A 26,211-nucleotide genomic window follows, 5' to 3' on the forward strand; every position below is an offset into this window, starting at 1 on the left:
CTTGAATCTCAAGCTATACCTTCACTGTCGCTGCTTGACTCGGAGTCACTGCTGCTGGAGTACGCCCCAAGCCCGGGCAGGATGCCCACGCAGACGGCCGCCGACGGCAGGTGAACCACAGTGGAGCGGCCTGCTCCCGCCAGCGCCACATGGCCCTTGGACTCTGGGAACAGACACGGTGTTTGTCGGGGGTCTAGCCAGCGGTCGGAGGGGCTGTGTTGTGTAAGGCCTGGTGGCACAGTCTCACACTGAGTACCAGTGTTTTATTCTGCTTCAGCAGGTGGCTGTGGTCTGTGGCTGCTGTCGGACGGGCAGGGTGAATCGGGCGAGGGAAGTTCACACCAAATCGCCACTCACTTTGATTTGAGGCGCTGAGGAACATCACACACACTGCTAGCTTCCAACCACACAGCCGCAGAAGAACCCCCTGCTCACCTGACTGGGTACTGTCCACTTCTGGGCTCTCAAACCTCTGCTTCTTACTGCTGTCTGATGACTGAGAGGAACTGAGTGGGTGAGAGAGAAGGGAGATAGATAAGACAGATAAAGTACATCTAACTATCAAGGGAACTCCACTGCTGTGTACATCATTAATTAATGGGGCTCCGTTGCTCTGTTTGTTCTTAATTAATGAGACTCCATCAATGTCATTAAAAGCAGCATGAATGGGGAATAGGGCAGAATCTGGCAGCAGGACTGGGAAGTACGCAGTTCACCATTAACCCACTAACCTGCCTACCTCTAAAGGTGGGTGATGATGCAACAGACTCAACAACATGCACAAGAAAGCCAAGGAGCATCAGGGTGTCTTCCAGGTGCTTTCAGAGAAATTTACTCAATTACAAACCCATACAGTTACGTATGCAAAAATTTGACTATACAAATGAATCTATGAATCGGTCAGAGGGAAAGAGTAAGCGAGAACAGAGGCATTTAGCATTTTCTTTGGCTGTGACAAAGATTACCCTCTCTTGATATAAACAGGATGCCTTCTTGTATTTTCATTTTTTGTAAAGTGTCTTGGTCATAAAGCCTGTCGAGTTACCACCCCCAAAAGATAAGCTGTGATCAAGGGCAAAGCGAAAGTCCAGTAATGAGTCTGTTCTCCATGCCGATCTGTGTAGGCAGACTGCAGCCACGATGTTACAATTCGTAGGTCACATAATCAGTCTGCCGACCAATAAACCAATCAACCAGGGACCTCACTGACCTAGCCCGCTAACTCACAGAGCTTCCCACTGCACCACTCACAGATACCCATTCAAATGTAGCTGGACAGCAGCACTGCGACGGTATGAGTCTCACCTACGGCGCTTGACCGCCCCGGCCAGCAGGTGTGCCTGGGAAAGCATGCTTCGGTGCTCTGCTGCCTTGGGTCCAGGTCGGCGCTCAGGGTCCTTCCTACCCTCGCTGCTGGCTGTCAGCTTTGTGCGAGCGCTGTGCAGGCCAGAGTCAAGGCGGTGCCAGGGTGTTGACCATTTCACACAGCTTAGATGGCCAAAGGAAGGGCCCTACCTCTACCTCTACCACCAAAACTGAAGCCAAATCCAAAAGCAAGAAGCAGTTTCCCTCCCGAAGTGAGTTGCTGAGACAACCCAGTGACATGATCTCTCTTGCCTTAGCCAAGAAATACCCAGGCAGAGAGTTCACATACTACCAATTCAATGAGGTTTTTAAAAATAAACCATTTTTGCAGTTCTTTAACATGAAATTTTGTCAGCATAGAACAAGCATGGATGGAAAGGATGGAAAGGATGGAAATTGCAATCAAAAACCTTAAAATTACATGATGTAGCCTCACTTTGAAATTCATTCTTTTTCCGTTTAGTTCAGTGCGGCAAATAAATAAAAATCAGCCACATTCAGCACACACTGATGACTTCGGTCCTGTGGTAACAGCAAAACCCAAACTCACTTATATGTGGTGAAGACAAAGATGCAAAAGGGGTGGATTTATTAACCAATTAAAGAAAGGATATCCTGTACTCCTTTAGCTCCTGTAGTTCTTCATCTCGTCGCTGTTTCTCTATCAGTGACTGTTGCCTAGAAACCTCATCCAGGAAGTTTGACTCATCTTCATCCAGACCTTTAACCATGTTTTCTGTGAAGAAAAATCAAGAGGAGGCCTTGTTTCTGTCGGAGAGTGAACATCAAACGGCGTTTTATTCCGTTTTACTAAAAAAAAAAGGCCTTGAGAGAACATCAGGAACTTCTCACTGAATTTGAACTGCTCCTCATATTCCTCCTGCTTCTTCTCCTTCTGCTCCTGGAGCCGCTCAAAGAGAGAACGAGGGTCGTACTCTTCCTCCGGTACCTCTGAACAGGGGGAGATCAAGCCTTTCAAACAACTGATGGAAGACTGCACGCTGCCAAGCCACCGGGACGGCTCAAGGGGAAGAGAGGAACTCACCCTGGGGGTCGTCAGGTTTCCGCACCTTCTCCCATTCCTCCTGCCTTTTCCGCTTCTTCTCTTCGATCTCTGACTCGGACACAAACTTACGGCTCAGGTCCACACCCGCTTCAGCCATGTCAGTACCTAGTACACGTGCGCATACACAAATCATATTATTCTCATTAATAATGCTAGGTCCATTTCATCTCCTGGTCAATATGCTTCATATGCAAGAGAAAGGGTCTCTCTGCATGGGAGCAGTTTATCTGGAGCTCCACATATCTCAAACACCTCTATACTGATCCACAATCCTGCAATATAACAATCAGTGCAGTCCCACAATTCAGAGAACTTAATGTCTGAATCAGCTCCACATGTCACACACGTGCACAAAGCCAGACATTCCACCACACCCGGACGTTCCGGGAGTCTCCCACAAATTGACAGCAGCTCCCTGACTCCCCCAAATGATGCGCAATGTCCCAGGAATCTGTCATTCCGCTATTCAGCAGGAGTAAAATCAGCCTGCAAAAAGCTTTACTGCAGCAACCTTACCCCGAATTCACCACCACTCTCTAGCCCCAGTCAGCAAATTTTGCCGACCAACCATATATATGGTATTACAGTAAAAAAAAAAAAAAAATCCAGTCACTGATCAGTACCCCCGCCCTCCCTCAAATCAGTATCCTTAAGGTGGGATGTCTGACAAAGCTGTTGTGTCACATTGCGCAAAAGGCCATGAAACGAACAGCTGAGGGTAACTTTACAAAAACACACCACTGTCAATTAATTTTTAATCTGTCAGCTATCTGTTCTTTCAGCGTTTACCTACTGGTGGGCTGGTGGGTCACCTTGTCACTTAACCGTCTGCCACGTCAACCACTATACTGTTAAACTGTAACAGCGATATCCGTGCTAAAATGTCTTCTCTTGCTAAATAAATATTGCCGTGGCTCCCTCTTCTGACTGACTGTATATATGCAATTAGAGGCAGGTACTAATGTATGCGAAACCGATTTTTTTTTTATACACAAAAGGTGACCCATAAGCTAATTGGGTGGCACTGCGATCTGCCCTCGGCTCCATATGTGCCGGATCTCTCGGTGTTTTTTCTCAGGTTTTCTGCATGATCTCCTTCTGTCAAAATGCCTAGATAATCTGGGGCTTGTATCACGAAGCCGGATCCCTTGCATAGCCGAACACCATATCGGATTTAAGGTAATTAGGCTAAATGTAAGTAAATGAAGATAAAGTCCATTTAAAGACTGAGGTACCGTAGCCGACAAATTATCCGGCTAAGCAAGAAATCCAGCTTCGTGATACAAGTTCCAGGTGTCTCTATCTGTTATGTCTCTAAGACATTTTCCACAATTCCGTATCAGGTGGACTGGTAACTGGAAACCCACATATACAAGGAGAACCACCCACACTTATGTTCAACTCTCTCCAAATCGAGTTAAATGTGTTCATATAAACATGGCGTTCTCGTGTCATGCACAACAGAAGTGTTTTTAAGGTGCTTAAGAACACAGCGGGTGGTGGGTGGCATAAATAAATGGCAACAGTAAAACAGGCCGCACTGGTTATTTAGCTACAGTCCGGAAGCCCCAAATGTACAGGACCAATACAATATAAACAACATGAAACACTCCTTCTGAGTAAGGCGTGTTTCTGCAGCGGTAATCCGAATCTGATTAGACGTAAGATAAAATAACAACAGAATATTAACGTTACCTAGCAGAATAGCGAAAGCATGCTAATGTTAAGTAACATAATATCACTAGCATGCTAACGTTACCTAAGATAACAGCAGCAGGCTAGGCTTAACGTTAGCTACACACTAGTTCGGTTGTTACACAAATCAGGAATAGCACGCAAATTATTACTTAAATTGTCAAAGCAATTAATCGGTTTAATAAAACGACTCCTCGTTGAAAACGCGATTAAAAGAAGCCTCCAGAAAATGTTTAAAAGGATATTCACCTTCTCCTAAGCGGCCCACATGACGGTGCTCCCAGCTTTTCTTCCCCTCCCCTCCTCCATCCGATGGCCCAAATCAACATGGTTCCGCATAGTTTGTACCAAAGACTTTTTTTACTAGCATGTTTAATAGGGTCCACCTGTTTTCTAATACTTATCCAACGCAGTGTTGTTCTTTTTTGCAAACCAAAATCACGGGCGCAAACTAACAAATGAGTACTCTAATCACTGAAGCAGTTACGCTAATACCTTGCCCATTTTTTTGTCTTTTTAACTAATTTGATTTATGATGTTGAAACAGGCCACTATTAAGGTCCTGTCGATTCTAAGTCCCTTTTCTCACTGTCAGTGTCAGTGTAGTTACGGCATTTCGCCTTTGTAGGGCAGTACTGTTATTTGTATTTATGTTTCACCATTGAAGCGTAGAAAGTGGCTAATATTATGAGCTGGATGCATACTATATGGACTAAAGTATTGGAACACCTGGCTGTTTCACATACAGGAACTTTTATGACATCTCATTATAAATTTCACAAACTGACTTATCGCAAAGGTGGCATTCTGTGACAGTATCGTGCTTGAATTCACTGAATTCTTAAGAACAACCCATTCTTTCACAAATGTTTGTAAACCTGACTGCATGGCTAGGTGCTTGATTTTATACACCTGTAGCAATGGTAGTGCAACAAACGTAAAACCGAAAAAATGTGAGTATGGGGGAAGTGTCTGTAATGGTGGTTTATCTGGTCGCCAGGCCTTCTTTGTCTGAGATAGCATGAGCATGTTACCTTGGGACTGGTGCATCGAAGACATGTTCACAATTGTGACAGCTTTTGGACTACAATTGCTTCCAATATTCATTTGTGCTGCTTGTTGTTTTATTGGAACAATGATAGTTGTGTGTTGTTCAAAGGTACTACAGCCTCTATTAAGAGCAGGGAGTCACGGGGAGCTACTTCATGACCATTGGTGAAAAGGTGTGCAATAGTGTATTCTGTCACCCATACACTCCAGTATTCAGAAAAATGTACATTTTTACAAACACACACACACCTGCATAAGTGTGAGATTTTTGCAGCTTCCATTGTGCTGTGCAAGCAAAGGTGCTCTTGGACACAAGAAACACAGATTTCTCACAGTGTTGAAGATTTTTTTTATTTATATATATATATATATATATATAAGTATTTATATATATATAAGTGCATTTTAAGTTCTTCCATTTCTAGTTCCACCTAAAGCACTGGAATTTTATTTTTAATAATATGTTTATGTATGTACACACTGTGGCTCTCTTAAACTGGGACGTACCAGTGAATTATGGTGTATGCTTCATGTGACATCATAGTTACCTGTACAATATTTACAACACAGTAGTTACCTTCATTTCCTGGCTTTGATCATTACATGTATCTGAAATGGTTTTGTTGGGTTTACCTACTACTGCAGCTGTTGGGTCTTCATTGAGAATGTAACACTGGGTTTACCCTAGGAAAGGGTGGTTGGTTTTGCACCAGAATGGTGCTGTGAGTCTGCCCTAAGATATGATGTCGGATCTTCCCAGAGATGCTGCTGTTGGATCTACTCTGGGATTGTGCTGTTGGCTGCATTGCCTCCATCTTCTTTCCAGGCCATATAGGCAAAGAATGTGCTGGCTGCATAGGTTAGTGTCACCAAGATTCCGAAGAACTGGGGAGAGAAGACACACACACAAAATACACCTGTCATCAACGTGTAGCCATTTCGCAATCCACCCTTACAAGAACTGGAATTAATATCCAGAATTGGGCAATAATGAGCTTCAACTTTATTATATTTAAGTTAAATGAATTATTTTTCTCTCAAATCCTCAAAGGAAAAGAGTCCCTAACTTCAAAATACAAAGAAATATTCAGCTTTAACAATAAAAATGTACTGACACAGTACAAATAACCTCAGTCCGCACTGTTGTTTGGGGAAAAGCGGGGTTCACTCTAACATCTCACGCATTGTGTGAACTTATGAAAATCCGATGTTTGCATGTGTTCATGCCCACATTTGAATGTGGCTAGACAAATTTACATCTCTGAATATCTCATTGTGTGCGTTTGCGTCGAACATGGTTTTTGACTATGACCCTTTTCTATATGAACATAAACATTAAGAACAGTATTTTAAAATAACTTAAATCGTACTTCATTCCAGTACATTTCAACAATTAAAAACTCCGTTAACAGTTGACCTGTAGAGATCTCTTAGGGGTTCGCAAAAATCCAGGCAGTGAACCTAAATGGTAAATATGTCCAGTATTACGATCACCTTTCAGTGATTTCATTTATAGTTCCACAATATTCCTAGCCTTTTCTCAATGCATGCCTTTCTCTCCACTGGCTGGAATGAGGCCTGAGGTGGGGCCCCTCTGAAGCTAAAAAGCTTCTTTGTTATTGGACGACTCAGATAAGGCAGTACCTTGCTGGCTGTTTACATTCCAGGTGTGTCCAAGTAATGTTTTGTGAGAAATGACCTGCTTTTATATGAATGATCAGTTCTGCATCCTACCTACACGCCTTTGTTTAGATAACTGTGAGCTCATTTTCCTTTAGTTTTTCATCACTGCATGTGAAGCTTTCCCAAGTGAGTGCACCTAGAGGTCTGTGAAACCAATTACAGTCAAATGGAGGTTTTTAACTGATTTCCATCACCTGGATATTGGTTTCTTTAGCTGATAAACACTGGGAAATAGTGGATCAGGAAGCTTTAAATTTATTGAACCTTCAGGCAAAACCTCCAGCACTCACCAATAGGTGTGTCTTGTATATATTTCTGATTACTAGCCTGCAAATATCACACAGGATACTTTCAGACCAGCTGTACCGGACTATCCAGTCTTTTCTGTGGTACGGACACCTGATCAGAACTAAAAGGCAGATTCGTCCTGTAACATCTTGAAAAAGTCTAACTCTTTGAAAATTAAAAATTGAAGTTCCTTCAAACTAAAAAGAACGGCAAGTATTTCTTAACTTTTGAGGATAACTAATTAGCATTTCATAGCAGTTAACAGGACCGTGCAGTCAGATGACATATGACAGACTGGCATTCCTAAATCTGTCACATGATCCGGCAGGCAGTCACATGACCAGGCTGAGTACCGCATACACTCACCGCTGCGGCAGCCAGGCGGCTGTAATCCGTGGTTCCCGAATAGGGTGTTACAGATGCGGCGTTGGCAATGAAAGCAGTGAGGTACAGCACAGCGGCAACACCGTTAAACACCAGCACCTTCAGAAGCACAATACGAGGTTATTCATTACAAAAACCATTCAACCATTTAATTAAGACAATAGGAATATTACTTTCACATCCACAGTTTTCATAAATATGGATTAAGACCTTTTTTTTTTTACAGAGATGACTGTGTTGCACCAGTGTTTTAGGTGTGTGTATGGCTTTTGGTATCTGTTATGTGTAACATAATATGTAGCTCATGTATTTTTGTTATTTACAAGCTTTATTTTATTTTCTATTATTATTTATTATTATTATTATATTTTGGGGTGGCATGGTGGTGGGTTCGAGTCTCTGCCTGGGTCACATGTGTGTAGAATTTGCATGTTCTCTACTATGTCGTTGTGGGGTTTCCTCCGGGTACTCAGTCCAAAAACATGCTGAGGCTAATTGGAGTTACTAAATTGCCCATAGGTGTGCATGTGTGAGTGAATGGTGTGTGAGTGTGCCCTGTGATGGGCTGGCCCCCCCATCCTGGGTTGTTCCCTGCCTCGTGCCTATAGCTTCCGGGATAGGCTCCGGACCCCCCGCGACCCGGTAGGATAAGCGGCTTGGAAGATGGATGGATTGATTATTATATTTTAGGTTTAAATAAAGACGGAATGCAGTTAATTCTGAGCAGTCTCCATTTCTGTCCGCCATTTTTCTGCACAGGTGTGTAAGATATGTGTTGGCTATCTATGTAGATTATGTAGCGGCTGCCTGTAAGTCATGTGCAGGTTAAGTATATGAGACACGCACCACTAACTGCCAAGGCACCAAGTTCAATTTGTACTGGAGGCCAAGGAAAAGGATCCAGAAAAGGACGATGGTGAGAATCCAGAGAATCACACTGACGAACATGACCCAGCCATAGGCGGAGATCAGTGTGAGCTGGGTGCTGGAGATCAATGCCCACACCAGCAGTCCCAGAACCTGAGGAGAAAGAAACAGAGAGAGGTTTTCAACAGACTATAGAATCCCAGAAATGAACGCAGTCGAATGGTCAGAGATATCGCTGAGTGGGGTTAAGTCAGGCAATGTTTTTTGTACCGATAATATAACACAGACAGTCAGCTCTCTGCTCCAGAATACATTCGCCAGAACCCGTTTTCCCTGTTTTAGTTTCCTGTGTGTTTCTTGCGCCGAATCCACTGTGTTTTGTTTTCGTTCATCTTTAATGTAATGGGCTTTGTTAAGCTCATTACTATCCTGTCCTCCCATTCCTAGTCTAACAGTGAACCACAAGGCTAGCAGCAAATGTCTTCATTAAGACTGGAGATGCTGGTCACATAAACAGTTCACCTGTGATACTGTAGCACACCAGTGATACTCCAGCACATTGCTTTACAATGATCTTTAATAGGTGATCAGGTTTCTATGCACTATACTCCTACGGACCACAGAACTGACACCAAACACCACAGCTATCATCAACCTTTTATCCCGGTTTGCAGGTAGCAGAAACGAGCGGGTGGGAGCCCTGTGTGTGACCCGCATGCCTAGCAGGTGTTTTGTTTTCCCCTGTAGCTCCTCTCTGACCCCAGGGAAAACTGGGCTGGGTCTGTTTGGGTTTATAACAGGGTTCTCAAAGGATTCTTTATTTGACAAAAATAGTACTCTAAATAGCTCACAAAGGATTATGTAAGATACTTATTATGACACTTATAGCTTGTTGTGGCATAAATATCAATATACTGTTTTCTGTCATGCCCTTCTCAGTTGCCACGTTTCCACCCATGCAGTGCCGGAGCTGGTGGCAGATTTTTTCTTTATCTGCAACTAGTTCCGTGCATTTCCACCGCAAAAAAACTGGCCCTGGGCCAGAAAAAACAGTTCCGGCACAGTACAAACAGAAAAGCTGGTGTCAGAATTTGGAACTCGTTCAGTGACAGCAGGACGGGCTATTGCGTCCATACTTTCCACATACCTGGAAAATTTGATCTACAAGTCTTTTCTTTATACTGTGACAAAAATGACAAGCAAGATTTAACAATAAATTATAAACATGTCGCAAATTGAATACAAACACTGAATCCAGTGGTAATACAGGCAGGTTCTCAAAAAGGATCAAGCAAGAACCAGCTCACACCAGCTCCAGTGCCGGCTCCGTTTGGTGGAAATGAGGCAAATGTAGGTTCCCCAAAGCTGAACTACATTTAACTCAATGATTTCCTGTTTGCTTTTCCATCCCGATCCTAATGTGACTCTACAGTATGCAAAATTCTCACTCTTAATATCAGGCATGCCAAAGCCAGCTGGGAGGATCCAGGATCAACCTGAGGCCTCACCTCAGTGGGATGGGGGAGGCAGAGCAGATGGCTTCCTTATGAGATACGTTATCCACCTCAGCTGACCCCTCTCAATCTTAAGGAGCAGTAGCGCTATCCTGAGGTCCCACTGGATCACCAAACTCCTCACCCTGTCAAGGAGGTGAGGCAAACGACTCTTTCTATAAACTTAATTTTGGCCACTTGTATGTAAAACCTTGTTTTTCCAGTCAGTTTCTGTCTCAAATCAAGACCATAGACAGACACTCCTAGTCTATGTTTCAGGAAGCTGTCATTTGCTAAATACCACGAGACAAACATCACAAGTGCTAAAGTCCACTGTGACCTTCCCATCGCTGAAATGCAGGCTGGTCTCAGTCTTGAAAAGTCCCAGAGTCAGTGGGATTATTAACTGGGATTAGATAAAATGGAGTTTAGAAAGTGTAACAGAAAGACCCATCAAAAACAGATCATGGTGGAAATGATATATGAGAAGCTCAAATATATACTGTGCAGCAATTAAACCAACCGCTACATATGACAAACAGGCTACAGATATGAGTCTTACAGGTATGGCACACAAGCACAGTCTACGCAGGTTAAACCCACCACTACATCAGATACTAGTATAATCGGTAACACTTTACTTGACGTAGCATAAATACTTAGTAATAACTCAGTTACTACTGAAGTACAAATTATGAACAAATCATGAACAAATTCATTACTTGAAATAAGATGTCATGATTAATTAATGATGAACAAACATGAGATCAGTATTTCATTTGTTTTATTCATGACTTGTTCCTTCAGTAGTTCCTTAGTAGTTTCTTCAATAGTTCACAAAGTTTAGAGAATTAACAGATATAGTAACGAATGTAGTAACTGCTTGGGATGAAAGATGCACCATGATTTATTAATGATGAACAAACATGAGAACCATACTTGTGTAATTCATGACTTGTTACTTCAGTAGTTCACAAAGGTTTACAGAATAAACATGTTAAAAAACATTAACTGCTTGAGATAAAATATGCGTTATGAGTCATTAATGATGAGTTAACATGAGATCAGTATGTAACCAACACTTAGTTTGTGGTTAATTAATACATAAGTAACAGCATAATACTATATTATTTGTGCCCCATCAAGTAAAGTGTTACTGTAGAATCTTTTAGTGGATTTAGTGTTGGAAGTAAAAGAAAAATGATCTTGCACTACTAAGGCGGGGGTACTTAAAGTTTGGGGTTAGACCTAGACCTACCGCCCATTGTAAGAGAGGGAAAATATGAAGCATCAGTTTGACTCACAATCTCCACCAGCATCAGGATGGCTGGGATTGTCCTGATGAACAGCATATCCATGGAAACATAGCGAGAGGCAAAGCCCAGGACACTGCCCCCTCCAGCCCCGTGGGAAGAGGGGGTGCTCGTTTCAGTGTTCACCTTGCCAGGAAAATCTGCCATGGTTTCCTGCTCACCTGGGACGGTTCCTGTTTTACTTCACGCAAAAAGACCAAAAAACACGCTGCTCCTTCTGATTAAATCCGCTCACATGGAGGAATGCGCAAACTCCGCCGCAACGATCGCGAAAGAGCCCAGTCTTAGTCCAGAGTCCAGCTATTTCTCTGGTTCCCCCTTTTACTTCTTTTCTTGCTCTCGCTGTCGTTCCGCCAGTCTCTTTCACTCTCTCGCTCACCCCGCAGGTTCTCCTAAAGGGTGGGCGGGACCAGCCACTCACCTGAGTGAATAATTAATGGAGCGCAGAGTCCTCCAGGAAGTGGCAGTGACAGACTCAGACCATAACGCACAGTCTGGGTTCGTATTTGGGGAGAGCGATCAGAAGCCAAAGCAGTGTCAGGGCGAGCAGAAATCTGCCCCCTACCACGTGGATCAAATAACAAAACCCAAGTAAAGCAGGCAAAAGGGCGAGACAAATAAACCAGCCTTGCAGGCAACAGAGGGTGCAAAAGAGCCATTTGTGATGTTTGATTAAATCCTGTAAAGCAGTGATGTGGCTTTGAATGAATACTTGGGCAAAAACATTCAGGACTTCACAGTCATGTTTCAGAACAATTTTAGAAGATTCAGTCTATATATTAGTATATTCTGAAAAGGCCGCTACTCAAAACTGTAAAGACATAACATAAATGATACTCTTTTAAAAAAACATGTCACTGACCCGCTTGAAACTGGCAGGTGAATTTAAGTCTCATGGTTTTTTCATGAGTAGTACTAATAACTTCTTTCTTGCACACTTCCTGCAGACAATAGTGACAAGGAAATACCAGACAATAAGCACAGCCCACAATGAATCAAAATAAATAAAATCGTCATTTTCATACCTCACCTGCTGCCGAGAGCCGCGCTAGACAGCAGGCTGAGCAGGTCAATCCTGCACATTCTGGCTCATCCTTAGGCACCTTTTCCCCCAGGGGGCCCCACCCAGTGGCATGTGCCTGGAACACCTCACTTGGGAGTCAATTTAGTGGCGGCCTTATAAGTTGCCCAAAACACCTCAACAGGAAGGCAATAAATAACCAATGACAAAATAACCTGGTTTGTGGTTTAAATAACAAAGGAGTGTTTACAACACTCTAAAAGGGAGACAGACAGATATATATAGAGAGAGAGACTCATTATTGATCCCACTGGGGAAATTTACTTGTTACAGAAGCCTAAAACAAAACAGCAATAGAAAACAAACAAACAAAAAAGATACTAAAACAAAACACAAATATATAAGAAAGATTATGAAACATTTGTGCACACCTTTACACATATTGCACATGGGCAACTGCACAGATGAATGATACATTAACAGATATCGCACCAAGTGGACCTACATACACCAGTTACATACAGGTGAAACAGGCTAGATCTGGGGTGGGAATCCTGATCCACGAAGGGCTGCTGTGGGTTTTTGGGTCCATAACACCTCAGCAGTGCCACGGGCTGATAGCCTCCATGCCACCCTGCATTGAGGCAGTAATTCATTTACATTTGTACGATTATACTTTTTAGGGGTCCAACATTTCTCTATTTAAAATTCTTTTTTGTTATTGATTTCACGTAATATTCTAATTTTCTGAGCTTTCGAATTTGGGGTTTTCATAATCTGTCAGCCATAATCATCAAAATTATAACAAATAAAGGCTTGAAATATCTCAGTTTCCATGTAATGAATCCACATCATATATTAGTTTCACCTTTTAAGTTGAATTACTGAAATTAATTAACTTTTACACGATATTCTGATTTTTAGAGTTTCATCTGTATTTACAAAAATTGTGAAGATAAGTTGTGAACTTTAGTTGACCGTGGTGTCATAAAGCCTAATGGCAGACAGAGTGAAGGTCCTGCTGAAGGCGTGCATTCTTACCTGCTGGACGTCGCATTTATTGCTGAAGGAGCTGTAATGAGAAAGCTTTACTACAGTATAGTACTAGAAAAGGAGAATAACTCACCTCCCCTCCAATCAATTAAAATACAACTGGCCAGTTGCTTTGCTATCGAACCATAATTCCCTCATTTCTCAGCAGCAGCTACATACAAGATCATCTATGGTGCCTGGACTGCAGTGGTCAGGTAAGTTTTTTTTTTTCCAAATAAAACATATTTGTTATAGCTACCAAATACAATCATGGAGTCCATGACCGATTTTTCACACACATTCTGTACACACTGCCTAAATTTTGTCTTTTTATTTTTAGATATAATAATCCTTCAACCAACCCACCTTCCAACCACTTACCCTGCTCAGGGATTTATACAAACTCGCTTAGAAAACGGCTACAAACATGCAGAAGTGTGTGCACCCGATTACAGAGAATGCAGTTCAAGTGATTTGGTTCCCCAGGTCACAAATGGGACGTCAGAGGAAAACGTGTCACAGGCAGCCATGCTGGATGGAAACATACTAACAAAGGAGAGACACACAGGATTACAAAGTTCTCCAGTAGCAGCAAAACTCTTATCGGTCGAGTATGTTACCTGTTGTGGAGTTTTGAATGGTGATCGGTGGTATGTACAACTCAGGGACTTCACTGTCAGTCTGGACCACGGGTGGGGAACCTGATCCATGGAGGGCTGGTGCGGGTTTTTGGCATGACCTCTCAATCAGCTAATAACAGTGGGTCCCCAGAACTATGGCCTCTACTACGAAGCGGGGTTACTGGCTTATTGGGGTAATTTGTCAGATTTAAGGTACCACAGTTTAAATGGACTTCATATTCATTCCCTTACATTTTGCCCAGACTACCTTAAATCCGATGAGTTACTCCCAAATAAGCCAGTAACCTCGCTTTGCAGTACAGGCCACTGGAGCTGAGAACCACTGCTTTGCGAGATCAACCCTAAAACCCACACTGGCCCTTCATGGATCAGAATCCCCACCCCAGATCTAAACTGTCAGCAGGCAGGCAGTATGAAGTCTACAAACATAGCTAGTATGATTGCATAAGATTCACATTTATTGATTTGACTTCCTTCAGAAACTGCTCACAGGCCATCTGAGACTCACCAAAGCAATCCCAGCATGCACAGGGAAACTCACATTTTACAGAAGTTTGTTCAGCTCTTCGCACAGGTGGAAACCTGTCCTGATGAGGAACAAGTTATTCCAAAGAGTACAACTCAAGAGTTAAAACAATACACACGTCATGCTCTGCTTTTATGAATCAGGTCCTGCTTGTACAATGCATCTGTAAATACAGACTACTATAGCTTTAAAAAAATATCTCCAATGTTACCGTCAATAGAAAAGGGAGTTTAAGGAAATAGTTGGAGCAAGAAGGTAAATAAAAAAATCTGCACCTGTCCATTTCATCATAAGAATATTGACTTAATATTACCACATCACAAAGCATAACGTACTTAGCTCCGTAATACTCATTTAGTGCAACGAGTCTGGCGCTAACCCTGCGTTCACCTTCCCACCGCGCTGTGATCATTTCCAAAAGGCCTGTCACACACAAGAAAAACACGCATTTCATTCCTATTCAGCAGTTTTATTTTCTTATTCCAAGACCATTTTTCTTAAAAAATACCAGCATATTCACAATGTCCTGCTCCGTTTCAGTCTGTAAAACAGCGCGCCTGGGCGCCTCCCGGCTCAGCCCTCCGATGGCGACGCTCTCTTGCGCACCGCACGCAGCAGGGCTTGCTGGATCACCGGGTACAGTTTGTGGCAGCCCTCCATGCAGGCCCGCACCGCCTCCGCCATCGTGTCCTCCCGCATGTCCCCGTCAGCCTGCAAACCGGACACCTGGTTCAGGCTGGGGAGCAGTGCCACCGTCACGCCGCCCTGGGCGCCGCGTTCTCCCGCAGTTTCCTCTTGCAGCGTGGGATCGAGGAGGAAGGAATTCCCATCCCGTCGCAGCGAGCAGCCCAGCACCACGTCGTACATCTCGATGCCGGCGTCAGCCAGTGCCATGGACGCGCATGTGATGGCGTGGGCCAGGGCTGAGCCGTCATTCTCTAAAACCAGGACGTTGACTTCGATCTGTGCCCGCGGGTACCGGTGCAAGCGCACGCCCGGTCGCAGTGCCTCCAACAGGCCTTGCGCCGTATCCTTATCTTCACTGCTCGGGATCCAGGCGCCTCTGTTCGGGCAGGAAAATGGGGCAAAGCGGAGGTCGCAGAGAAGTCGGCCGGACGACGCGCCAGCCTCGTCCTTGCGCTCGGCCTCACGTGGCCCAAACACGGAGCAGATCAGCTTAGTGTTTCCCGCCTCGATGTAGGCCGAGCCTTTTGCCTGGCTGACCAAGCCGCAGCGTGCAAAGACCGGCCTCACGTCCGCCTGGCCCCGCCGCCGCCCATCCTGCCGGCCACGCTCCGCATCTACGCTTTTCTTGGCGCTGCTAGGCAGGAACAGAAGCGGGGACTGCGACTCCTCCGGGCCGCGGACTCGCTTTGTATCTACCGGCATGATTGGGAAAAGGGAGGTGAAACAGGAAGCTGCTCTTTAAACCGGATGTGTTTAGACGTCGAATGGGTCTTGCAAAATCAGCTTTCTGCTGGTATGTCGCCCCCTGTTGCCGCGTAGGACGCAACAATAAATACAGCCGAGGAAAAAAATTGAGACCACTATATTTTTTTAAAGATCTGTATTTTTAATTCTGATTTAATCGTGGTTCTCCTGGCAGAATGCTACGCTGAGCAGGAGATTGCTTCCAGGTTCAAAATTTCTAAGACAGCAGTACACAGGAATAAGATGAAGCAGGAGACACTGGGAATGACCAGAAACCAGTCAGGTAAAGGGCAGAAGTGAGTTTCTAATGCCAGAGATGACTGTTAACTTATCTGACAGTGTCTCATGAATCAGAAGATGACATGAAGTGACCTTCAAAAAGAATGGGAAACATTAAGTGCAGGTGTGAAGTGCAGTGCTAGGACAGTTCGTATCAGGGTCCAAGAAGCTGGATTGAAGTCCAACAAAGCAAGGAAGTAGCCCTTCATTAATGAGAAGCAGGGAAGAGCCAGGCTGGAGTTTACAAAAAAATAAAAGAAATATATATTATTCACAGACGCACACCCATAAATCGAGAAATGAGTGAAACAAAAAATTATGATGTGGTCTCTTAATTTTTTCTGCGGCTGTATATATAGGCACAATAAATGTTTCTAATATTACACAAATCTTCTAAAAAGTGAGTCTTCAGGCTTTGTGTTAAAATTGAGAAAATTGAGGCTAGTTAACAGACAACGATACAATACTGAAAATATGCTAGAAATTTTGCTGACTCTAGGAAGTGGATGTGAGACCTCTAAGGATTTATCAATGTATAAACCAACTCTGTCTATCTTCTTTATTCTTTCTCTCTCTGCTCTGTTGTACAAGAACCTGGCAAGTACGTGTCTGAAGGCCAGTGAGTACAGGTTCCAACTGTTGGACAGTAACAACCCGAGTCGAAACAGGTGAGAACACATACTGCCTGTAGATGGCAGTGGTCAGCAACTCTGCCCACAACAGACTGCAGAAGTCACATGCTCTCAACAGCTTGAAGAGACCCATACACAAAGCCTACTTTTCACAAACGTGTGGCACACTGGAGTGACTCATTCCCAGCAGAAAGGAGCAATAGGAAATTTAACTGTTGTTTGTCATTGGTGTCACTACTCTCCATGTGTTCGTCGTTCTCCTTTAAGCAATGTAAGAGTAATAACCTCAGAACTGTCAATGTAGATATAACTTTTATTATTTTCAACAGGAGTCACACAGAGAAACCATGTATTTAAAACACAACATAGAACATAAAAATGATGGTATTGGTGGTGACTGCTCCCTTCAGCAATTGGGAAGGGCATCACTACTGTGTGAATCAATTTTTGATTAGTCAACAGGCTGGGTACATCACTCACAATGCAGTGATGCAGCAAAAATATTAATCTTTGGTAGGGACTATATTAGTGAATAAAGGAAAGATATATATTATTTTTTTAATGATGGGTGAGTCATGGATGATTCATTTTGTACAGATACCCTGCCCCCTCAGAAACCAGAAAGGAATTTATGAGTCACAGTCACTGGTCACTGTGGTAATAAGCATGTGACCAGCTGCAGCTGGGAAATGACAGCTGCCATAGGGGGGTCCTTGACGCACAAAGCAAAGCCTGTATATTTCCAGGGTTGAGCCCCAGGGTGGGATGAGATGATACCAACTAGATCAAGGCACTGGCATGTGTGTTAATGTGCAAACGCAGCTGCTCATTCACTTTTGTGGCTTCATCTGAATTTTATGACTCCCTGTAAAAGTAAACACAAGCAAAAAAAAAAAACCCCACCAAATTTGCCAAATGTATTAATAATCCTAAATAAAACATTTCTTCTGCTTGCCCGCCCTATCCCCGCCAGAGGAATTCAGTGCTGCTAGCAGGTACTATGATGATCACTCAGAGAGGGTCGCTCTCAAACCCACATGTCATGGACGCAGCAAACCAATAATATTGATTGGATCAACTCCTCCTCGTCGAAGTGTCAGCACCCACCAATCAAAAAGCAGCAGTTGAAATGTGTTTCTCGGTTCATGGGGCCCCCAGTAGCACCACAGCATGCATGTGACTTTAGACTCCAGAATAATGGTCGTTCTCATAAAGAAGCTGAGGCTCCTAAGGTTTTCTCTTTGTACTTCTGGGCATGATGGAACCACATTTTGATACAGCCAGTAGTGGTGGACATCCTGCAAGTGCTATGCTCGCCTTGCAGCACTAATGGCAAAATCATTTCTTGACTTCCCATTAAACTGACAAAAAGACACACACCTGTTATTCACTGGGAACAACCCAAATTGTTTAAACCATGGTTTGATATCAAAGGTATGCTTGGTAATTATTGCTGTTTCCTGGTATAACCAGTGGTATAAATCTTGTGTGTAAATCCAGACACGTCTCAGTGCTCACTACTACAGTACTCACTGCTGATCAGAGCAGTATCCAAGAAGAATGTTTTCATGTAAACAAAGGGCTACTCAAAACGCGAAGGAAGAAATAACATCTAACTGCCTAAAGAAATCTTTTAAACGGGAAATGTGATACATGCTAAAAAAGGATGTAAAAAGATGTAAAATTCAACATGGTTATTGTTGCTGTTAGTTTTTGCTACACTGCAAGGGTGTAATAGGGTTCAGATGCACAGTCACAGATGATGGCTGGTGATTGTATTAGCCGAGGAGGCAAAGTTTATCAGTTGCATAAAAGACAGTGTCCTCCCATGTTTGTCTGGGTATCAGTAAGCTTGTACTGCCCCTGATGTCCACATCTTTTTGCCCTTCTAATGGTGTAGATGTTTGTGATGAACCAGCATAGGGCTGCAGTTGGACAGTGGGGGAACTTCTGCACATGTTCACCCAACAATGGTAGGATGCGTTTTTCAGAAGATCAGCAGTTCTGCTCTGTTTGTCCACCTATTATTACCCTTGTACCTAAACATTAAAAAAAACTCTGTAATAAGACCATCTGTGGATAAATGAGGAGCGTCACCATCATTTAGGGCTTCCTGTTGCCAGGGAACACAGTGATTTTTCCAGCCTTGGCCAGTAACTGGATTATTTGAGCCTCATAATCAGCATCATGGACACCTGTTCTGCGGAACTCTCCGGAGTAGCGATTCTCCTCCCAGTAGTGGTGCCAATTCCCTCTTTGATCTGCGCCAAAGCCAAACACGTTCACCTGTACAAATGGATATGGGAACCTTCTGTGACTAACAGACGCACATTCACTTGCTCAGACGGCACGCTAAAATCCTGATTCTCACCTCGTCACACACGTGTAGAGCGTAGAAAAGCACCAGCATGCCTGTGGAGGGGTAGCGGCCGTGGTGTCGGGTCCAGCGGTCGTGGATGTACTTAAAGAAGGCGGGGTTGTAGATCTGGACCTGGGAGAACAGGAAGTGGGTTGGGGTATGTGACTCAAACCGATCAAAAGTTTAGGGGTTTAACACTAAGAGCTTTACTATACAAAACAAGAGAGGGAACACCTACAGGCAGTCAAAAGATGGATCAAGCAGTTAACAAAATTTTTTTGTTTCACTGTTTCTGATCAGAAAGCATCTGTTTTATTGGATGAGTACCTTGTCCTTGTCCACCTGCAGGAACTGCTTCACTGGAGCATAAGTGCTGCATGAAACATAGAGGAAAAACAAAAGAAAAGCCTTTGTAGGACGGGTGGTAGCGTTCAGCACAAATGTACAAGTCAATATGTTCTTCCATTAATCTCTGGGTGTCCAGTACACACAAGCTGATGTGGCCAGTCGACAGGGCACTGGTGATCCACAGGAGGTCCAGGGTCTTGAAGGGCACCAGTATGAAGCTGACGTTGGGATCCAGGTTGCGGGCACTCTCGGGGTACATGAAGTGGTGGGTGGTGCGACTGCCTGCCTCATTTTCATAGCCCGCAGTGGGAGCCAAATTCATCCTGGGGGGGAAAGGGCAGTGTTCTGGGCATGGCAGTGTGGTGACCTGCATATATGCTCACCCCACCCTGCCCCCAAAGCCTCCCAAATGTAGTCACCTCATGACGAAGTCGTGCCCGTCGATCGTGTGGCCGTAACCTGCCCCCAGTAGGTTGCCTGAGTTTCCCACCACGGCGCAACGCAGGCAGCGGGAGGGGCTCCGGGGGCCAAAGGGGGAGTGACCTGGAATCACCCTGAAGAGCCGCGACAGCACATGCCGAAGGCCGTGAGGCTTGAACTGTGGCTGGAGCATCTGCAGGGGGCGGAAGAGAGCTCACCTTCATAAACGATATATTTTGTGCTGAAAACTATACTGAATATACAAATATACAAACACTACCCCAGATACGACAGTCCATTTTAAGATATTTCAACCCAAACAATGGGTAAATGTTTTTCACTTTCGGTTCACATTATTCAATAAATTACATGAGGTATTCAACACTTCATTATAAAATAGGCGTTGTGTTAATGATTTTTCCCAACTGTAGGCTAATGTAAGTGTTCTAAGCATGTTCAAGGTAGGCTATAGGCTAGGCTATGATGTTTGTTAGGTTAGGTCACTGTATTTATATAAGTTAATCAGAAGGTAACCGCATCCAAACCTGGAGAGAGACTATACACACACACACTTTTCCAGGTCTTTCGTTTTTATTAGTAGAAATTACTGTGTGTGTGTGTCTGTGTGCGTGTGTGTATGTATGTGCGCGCCTGGAGATCGATCCAATCCACTTACCGCCCACCAATAGTAAACATCAGCTGGCAATTCGATGTTGTCCTCGGTCCATACAGGCAAGATGTCAGGATCAAAATTGTCATCGAACCAGCGGGACGCCCCCCGGTCCCCCACACAGAGGTGGCAGGAGCAGGTCCGCAGAGCGACTCCCTCTAGATGCCGAGGCTGCACACCTCTAGAATAGCTTGGCACTAGTTTGACTCGGCGTACCTCCTCCCAGCTGGCGGGGTCCATGTACAGCCTGCCCCCCCCACGCAGGGAGAAGAGCAGTGAGGTGAGGAAGATGAGAACCAGTGATCCCAGCAGAACCCAGAAGCGGGAGATGCAGTGCACAGTTCCTGTGGCGGCCCTGGCCCGAGCCCCCTGCTCCATATCGCCCCCTCCAGGTCCTTTGGGGCTGATATCAGATGTGGACTCTGGGGACACGTGTCTGTCCCAGTATCCCTAGTCAAGACAAGTCCAGTCCGGGCTGGATTTACCTGAAATCCCGTCTATCCATGTACTGGTATCTCAGTTCCACCTGATCTAAGCTGATAGATCTACCTCTTGACTTGTGGAATTCCTTTCAACTCCTTCTAGATTACTTCTCTCCCAGAAGTGCTGTCACCAGGAGGAGGCGATGTCAAGCTGCCCCCGCTTGCCCCCCCCTTCTGTGCTGGGACTTCAGCCGTAGGGGTCAGCAGCTTCTATCCATGTAGGACTGGGGGCATTTCCCACTGATGGCAAAACAGAAATCAAGAAATGATCAAAATGTCAAGAAGCAAGCAGAACAATGGAATGACCCCTGATGTTATCCCACAGTCAGCCAGGTGGGGGCGCCACTGCCCTCACAGCTCTTTATGTTGGCAGTGGTGGGGAGTAACTAGTTTCACGTAACAGCATTCTATACTTAAATTACAAAATAGATGCTATTATAATTTATTTATTTACAGATGCTGAGAAAAATATACAAATCAAATTGTTGGTGGTTTGAAAGGGGTTACATTCGAATATATTCTTTTTATTAAAAATCTTATATTAAAATATAACATGCATTTTGTTGCTTCTTCGGCATTTTTCCAGACAAAGCAGGTCAGCAAAGCCGTTGGGGCGTTTCAGCTTTATTGCCCAATTTAAACATTTGCTAGAAACGTAATCAAATATAATAAGTTACATTAATTTTGCTTAAGATATCAAAGTGGTTACATTTTTTATTCCATTTTTATCAATGTAACTATTAATCGGTAACATATTACAATTCAAAAGGTAACCTTCCCAGCACTATATGTTGGTCACACAACATTCACAGGCTGCTCTGTAGATGGTTTAAGGTGATAAGGTATTGAAATACTGGAGATTGTATTTCCTGCCCTCTGTTATCATCTCCATCCATCTTCTAATCCGGGTCAGGGTGGCCTGGGGGCCTGGAGCCTATTTCAGGTAGCACGGCTGGGATACACCCTGGATGGGATGTCTGTCCATCACATAACACATACATGCACACACTCAATGTTACACACACAACCATACCTTACGGGTAATTTAAAGACACCAATATGACCCCGATTCACCTGGGTGTACAAAGCTATGCATGTAAACATGAGTTCCCAGGCTTTTCAGCCTCCACCCTCAAAACAGCGGAAGACTCACGAGCTCCATCTTTCCAACTCAGCCGGGTTGGATAACAGTTGAAAGTGAATATTTTTTCACGTTTTAAAAATGTTCCAAACGTATTCTGCCAACCTTCTCGCGACCCCCACTTTGGGGATCTCCGCATGAAAAATATAAGTCATAATGTGTGTGCAAGTTACACGTTTTCTGCCTGACCATCGCACTTCACCTCTTTAATTACCTGGGAACTAAGAGCTTGGTCATTGAGATCGGTGTGGAACTGCTAAGGCTGATGTGTTGAGCTTCTTTTGGGATTTGTCATATAAGCTACATCTGTACACACACATATTTTTCAGCATGAGAAACCGATTCCCCCATCCGCCTGAGACCATAATAGCCAAAAGGAGGTTTTGAAACCGCCATCCATACTGGTAAGTTTTAGGGAGCCATCATTATACACTAGCCGATTCTCTAATCGTGTACAGTTTCTGTAATCAATTGCTCAATTCTGGCCATTTTGCCGTAGTTTATTTGCAGACGAATAGGCTGCAAACAACCGAAAGGCACGCAGAGCCAGCGCAATGCAAAAGCCGCTTTGACAGCTTGCCAATCCAGCCGTATCACCATCATCATGTATCCTCATCCGACACTCTAATTCAGAGCTTTGTTGCAATTAAATAATATCAATTCTACAAAATGCATGGTTTAGTCTCCTGCTGGATTGTATTACGTCGCTGTGTAGCGCGCGGATTATATGAAATACTATTCAATCACTTTGCCGGGTTCGGTACAGACCGCTGCATTAAACCCAAATGCTGGAGGACGCAGCGCTTGAGCATCGAGACGGGCTCGTTAACCGGCCATGGGCTCCAGATCACCTAACAGGAGCTAAGCCTAGCAGAAACGCACACACCGGGAGCCAGCGACCCCCCGCATACTTTACACCCAGAGCCCATCCGAGCAGCTCCCCGAACGGCGCATCCCCATACCTGCTGTAAACTAGGCTGACCGCTTCCCACGTTTGCGGCTCTTTCTCTCGCCACTTCGCCCCGGGTGTCTTCCAACGAGGCACGATGGTAGCAGCTACTCCAGGGGGGTTATCATGCTTCGGTAGACGTTTTATTACCATTAAACCCGGCGGCTGGCGATCGTGCATTGAGATGCGTAAGACCCGGGCTGTGCCATTCACCATCTCCTAGTATTCATATCAGTTTAACATTTGCCTATTCGCTATTTCCTTATCTTAGGCAGAGCATCTGGTTTCATGGAGCCCCCCCGGTTAAAAGACGCTTTTCTTCGCACATCCCCCTCCCGAGGTCACTGCAGCCGCATAAGAGATACCGGCCATCCCGCTCACAGAGCCAAAATACAGCCTTTGGGGAATTGTAGTTTTCAGTAAAATACATCCACGACAGTTAAGTAAGAAAATAACAGATTTACTAGACCTCAGGACTGCAGCGGGAGGCAGATTTACTCTGAGCGCAATATAGATTGCGGACAAACTATACGTTAATAACTAAACGTGCACAGTGTGTGACATAAATATGCATCTACGTATGTATAGACTTACACGATAATTACATTTCTCCGGCTGATGAGGTGACGGAATTCACTGTGTCCCCAGTCTCCACAATGACCTGATATTCTAATTTTATCCTGGATGTAGGTCATTCGATTTATTTATTTATTTATTTGTGTATTTATTTATTTTTATGGTGTAATCCCACAGTAACTTTAATTAAACAGTGATTTCATTGTTTTGAACATTCATTATATTGAACATATTCAAAATGGAGTTTAGTATGCATCTGTTCCCTGTGTTGCATTGGTGCCCTCTATCCACTCAGATTCCTCCTGCATTTAGGCTAACTGGTGTCCTTATTTGTCCATAAAGTAGAATCAGAGGCAGGGCAGGAAATGGCCTGGGGCCGCGAGCCGGGAGGGGGGTCCCGAGGGCAGCCGATTACATAGCACATATCTACTTTAAAAAAAAAAAAGTTCTATTACATAGCAACGACAAATCTGCTTTATTTTTGTATTCTGTTTTTCACAAAAGTGAAAATAAAGGTCTTGTGTTTATTTAATTCTCTTTGTTGGTATTATAAATGTACACTTCGCAGCAAAATAGAGGTAATAAATGTTAGCATGCTGGGGTAGGGGGAGTTTTTTGCCTAGGGCCCCCAGAGTCCCTAGAATCACCTCTGAGTAGAAGTGTCTGTACATGGTAGTGTGTGTGTGTGTGCATGCGTGTGCGTGCGTGTGTGTGTGTGTGTGTGTGTGTGTGTGCGTGCGTGCGTGTGTGTTTGTGTGCCCTGTGATGGACTGGCATCCCACCTTGGGTGTGGTCCAGCCTTGTGTCCATGCTGACTGGGATACATTTACCCTGTACAGGGTCTCAGTGGGGGTCCTAGCAGCAAAGATACACCACAGGATGCCAGACAGATCCCATTGTTTGAAATAATGTTTTGAAGCTGCTGATTTATCTGAAGTGGCAGAATACTGACAGCTATTACATTTATAAAAACAAATAACCTGCACCAGAACATGCAGGATTGTACAACACGTCTCCCCCTCAGAGTGACAGATGATCTCTACTGGAGTTTCTGTATGTTAATGCTTCCTGTAGTAATGCACGTAAATGCAGTAAAGCCCTTCTGTCCGTACGAGGAGGCCGACCCAGGTGATTGCGCAGGTTAGTATTTCTTTTCTCCAGCCTGATCTGTGTTCGCCCTGCTGTGATACGGCTGTTTTTCTCCAGTCTACCCATTTTTAGTGGGTCTTTCAGTCCCTGTTGAAATGGCAACTTTTTGTTTACCTTAGAGGGTTTCTTTGTTTTTCTGTTTTGGTTGTGTGGTTCGCATCTTCCTGCTCCCTGAAAAGGGGAATTGCCCAAAAATTAAAAGCCCAGTTCCCATTTCCCAGGCTACATGAGTCCTGAGCCGACTGTCCCACACATTTTTATTGATTCTTCCATTTTGTGGGAAGCACTGCGAGTGAAATGTATGTAAAGCACGCTATAAATAAAGCCGGGATACCGACAACAGCGGGTGCATCCTCCGGGGCCTCTCTCACCCCTCCCACTGCCTGTTCTCGCCCCCTGCCATCTGGGAAACAATGTGACGGCTTGCAGGCTTCCCTCAGGCAGTCAGATGGTCAGACAAGGACTGACGATTGACACATTGCTGCACCAGATTCACCGTCATGCTTATATTAAAACTATGTTATTCACTTGCATCACCGCCTTTCACTTTCTGTCCCATCATCTCCTGACTCGTTTGTACAGTTACAATGTACATTGCAATTGCATATAACTATTTATTTACATTGTTTTTCTGTTTTCGGACCACCTCCACATAAGCCTCCCAATGAATGATTCCAAAATTAACTACAATTACAAGGTTATTGGTGTTAATCTGCTTTTTCATACTTGATTCTTTGCATGTTTATCCTTTTTATCAGTGTAAAAAATGGGTGGAATAAATAATCAAGAGTTAACAGGGAAATGCTTTACTGTGTGATAAAACTCACTTATTTAGATTACATGTGTCCTTAACCACCACATTCTCACCTGCCCTCTTAGCATGGGAAGGGTTGTCCAAAACCCAGGATATCGGCATTATTCAAACCACAAGTCTGGAAGGGTCAAATTTTCAGCAGCGGTACTTTATGTAGGTGTGTCTGGAGTGGTGAGTCAAGTATTAGTAGCGAGTGTTTCAACAGTACAGCGAAATACTGAGGAACTGAAAAAGAGTGCAATTTGATGCTTTTTCATATCTTTATCATTTGATTATCAAAGACAGTTAAGCAACACCCAGTTTCCCTCTCTAAAATAGTAAATGCAGGAATGTTACTGGGACAAAGCATGCCGTCCAGCAATCTTTTAGTGCCCTTAGGCTGTGCTGAAAATTTGTGGGTATTTCAGATTTTGCAACAAGTGAATAGCGTCCGGGTCTGGACTTTGACTAGACTAGTCCAAGACATCATTGTGTCCATCCTGTGTACATCACTGTGTCCATCCCGTGTACATCACTGTGTCCATCCAGTGTACATCA

At 44.1% G+C, this 26,211-nt stretch overlaps 4 protein-coding genes across 5 annotated transcripts in view; all 4 read right to left on the bottom strand.

Annotated features, from left to right (window-relative positions):
* The window catches only part of psme3ip1 (proteasome activator subunit 3 interacting protein 1), a 6,426-nt gene extending 1,900 nt beyond the window's left edge, over positions 1-4,526 (bottom strand). For both annotated transcript variants that reach the window (XM_049030580.1, XM_049030581.1), the window contains exons 1-7: positions 4,376-4,526; positions 2,411-2,536; positions 2,218-2,316; positions 1,979-2,101; positions 1,306-1,438; positions 436-506; positions 20-163 (exon numbers count right to left, since the gene is read on the bottom strand). In XM_049030580.1, coding sequence (XP_048886537.1) covers positions 20-163; positions 436-506; positions 1,306-1,438; positions 1,979-2,101; positions 2,218-2,316; positions 2,411-2,528 — 688 coding nt within the window. In that variant the 5' untranslated portion in view covers positions 2,529-2,536; positions 4,376-4,526. The remainder of the gene's footprint in view (positions 1-19; positions 164-435; positions 507-1,305; positions 1,439-1,978; positions 2,102-2,217; positions 2,317-2,410; positions 2,537-4,375) is intronic.
* A 1,031-nt stretch (positions 4,527-5,557) lies between these two features.
* On the bottom strand, positions 5,558-13,055 carry LOC125751580 (plasmolipin-like). Its single transcript, XM_049030582.1, has 4 exons — positions 11,196-13,055; positions 8,378-8,551; positions 7,514-7,630; positions 5,558-6,061 (listed from the first exon to the last, which is right to left on the bottom strand). Exons 1-4 carry the CDS (start codon positions 11,349-11,351, stop codon positions 5,954-5,956), a joined length of 555 nt encoding a protein of 184 aa, XP_048886539.1. The 5' UTR covers positions 11,352-13,055; the 3' UTR covers positions 5,558-5,953.
* A 1,817-nt stretch (positions 13,056-14,872) lies between these two features.
* On the bottom strand, positions 14,873-15,857 carry exosc6 (exosome component 6). Its single transcript, XM_049030579.1, has one exon. The coding sequence runs from the start codon at positions 15,811-15,813 to the stop codon at positions 14,998-15,000; it is 816 nt and encodes a 271-aa protein (XP_048886536.1). The 5' UTR covers positions 15,814-15,857; the 3' UTR covers positions 14,873-14,997.
* Positions 15,858-17,061: 1,204 nt separating this feature from the next.
* Positions 17,062-23,762, bottom strand: LOC125704220 (CMP-N-acetylneuraminate-beta-galactosamide-alpha-2,3-sialyltransferase 2-like). Its single transcript, XM_048969601.1, has 7 exons — positions 23,149-23,762; positions 20,570-21,285; positions 19,893-20,086; positions 19,617-19,796; positions 19,453-19,498; positions 19,138-19,257; positions 17,062-19,052 (listed from the first exon to the last, which is right to left on the bottom strand). Exons 2-7 carry the CDS (start codon positions 20,939-20,941, stop codon positions 18,870-18,872), a joined length of 1,095 nt encoding a protein of 364 aa, XP_048825558.1. The 5' UTR covers positions 20,942-21,285; positions 23,149-23,762; the 3' UTR covers positions 17,062-18,869.
* Positions 23,763-26,211: the final 2,449 nt, after the last annotated feature.

Source organism: Brienomyrus brachyistius, chromosome 11 (genome assembly GCF_023856365.1).
Source record: "Brienomyrus brachyistius isolate T26 chromosome 11, BBRACH_0.4, whole genome shotgun sequence".
Taxonomy (NCBI): Eukaryota; Metazoa; Chordata; class Actinopteri; order Osteoglossiformes; family Mormyridae; genus Brienomyrus; species Brienomyrus brachyistius.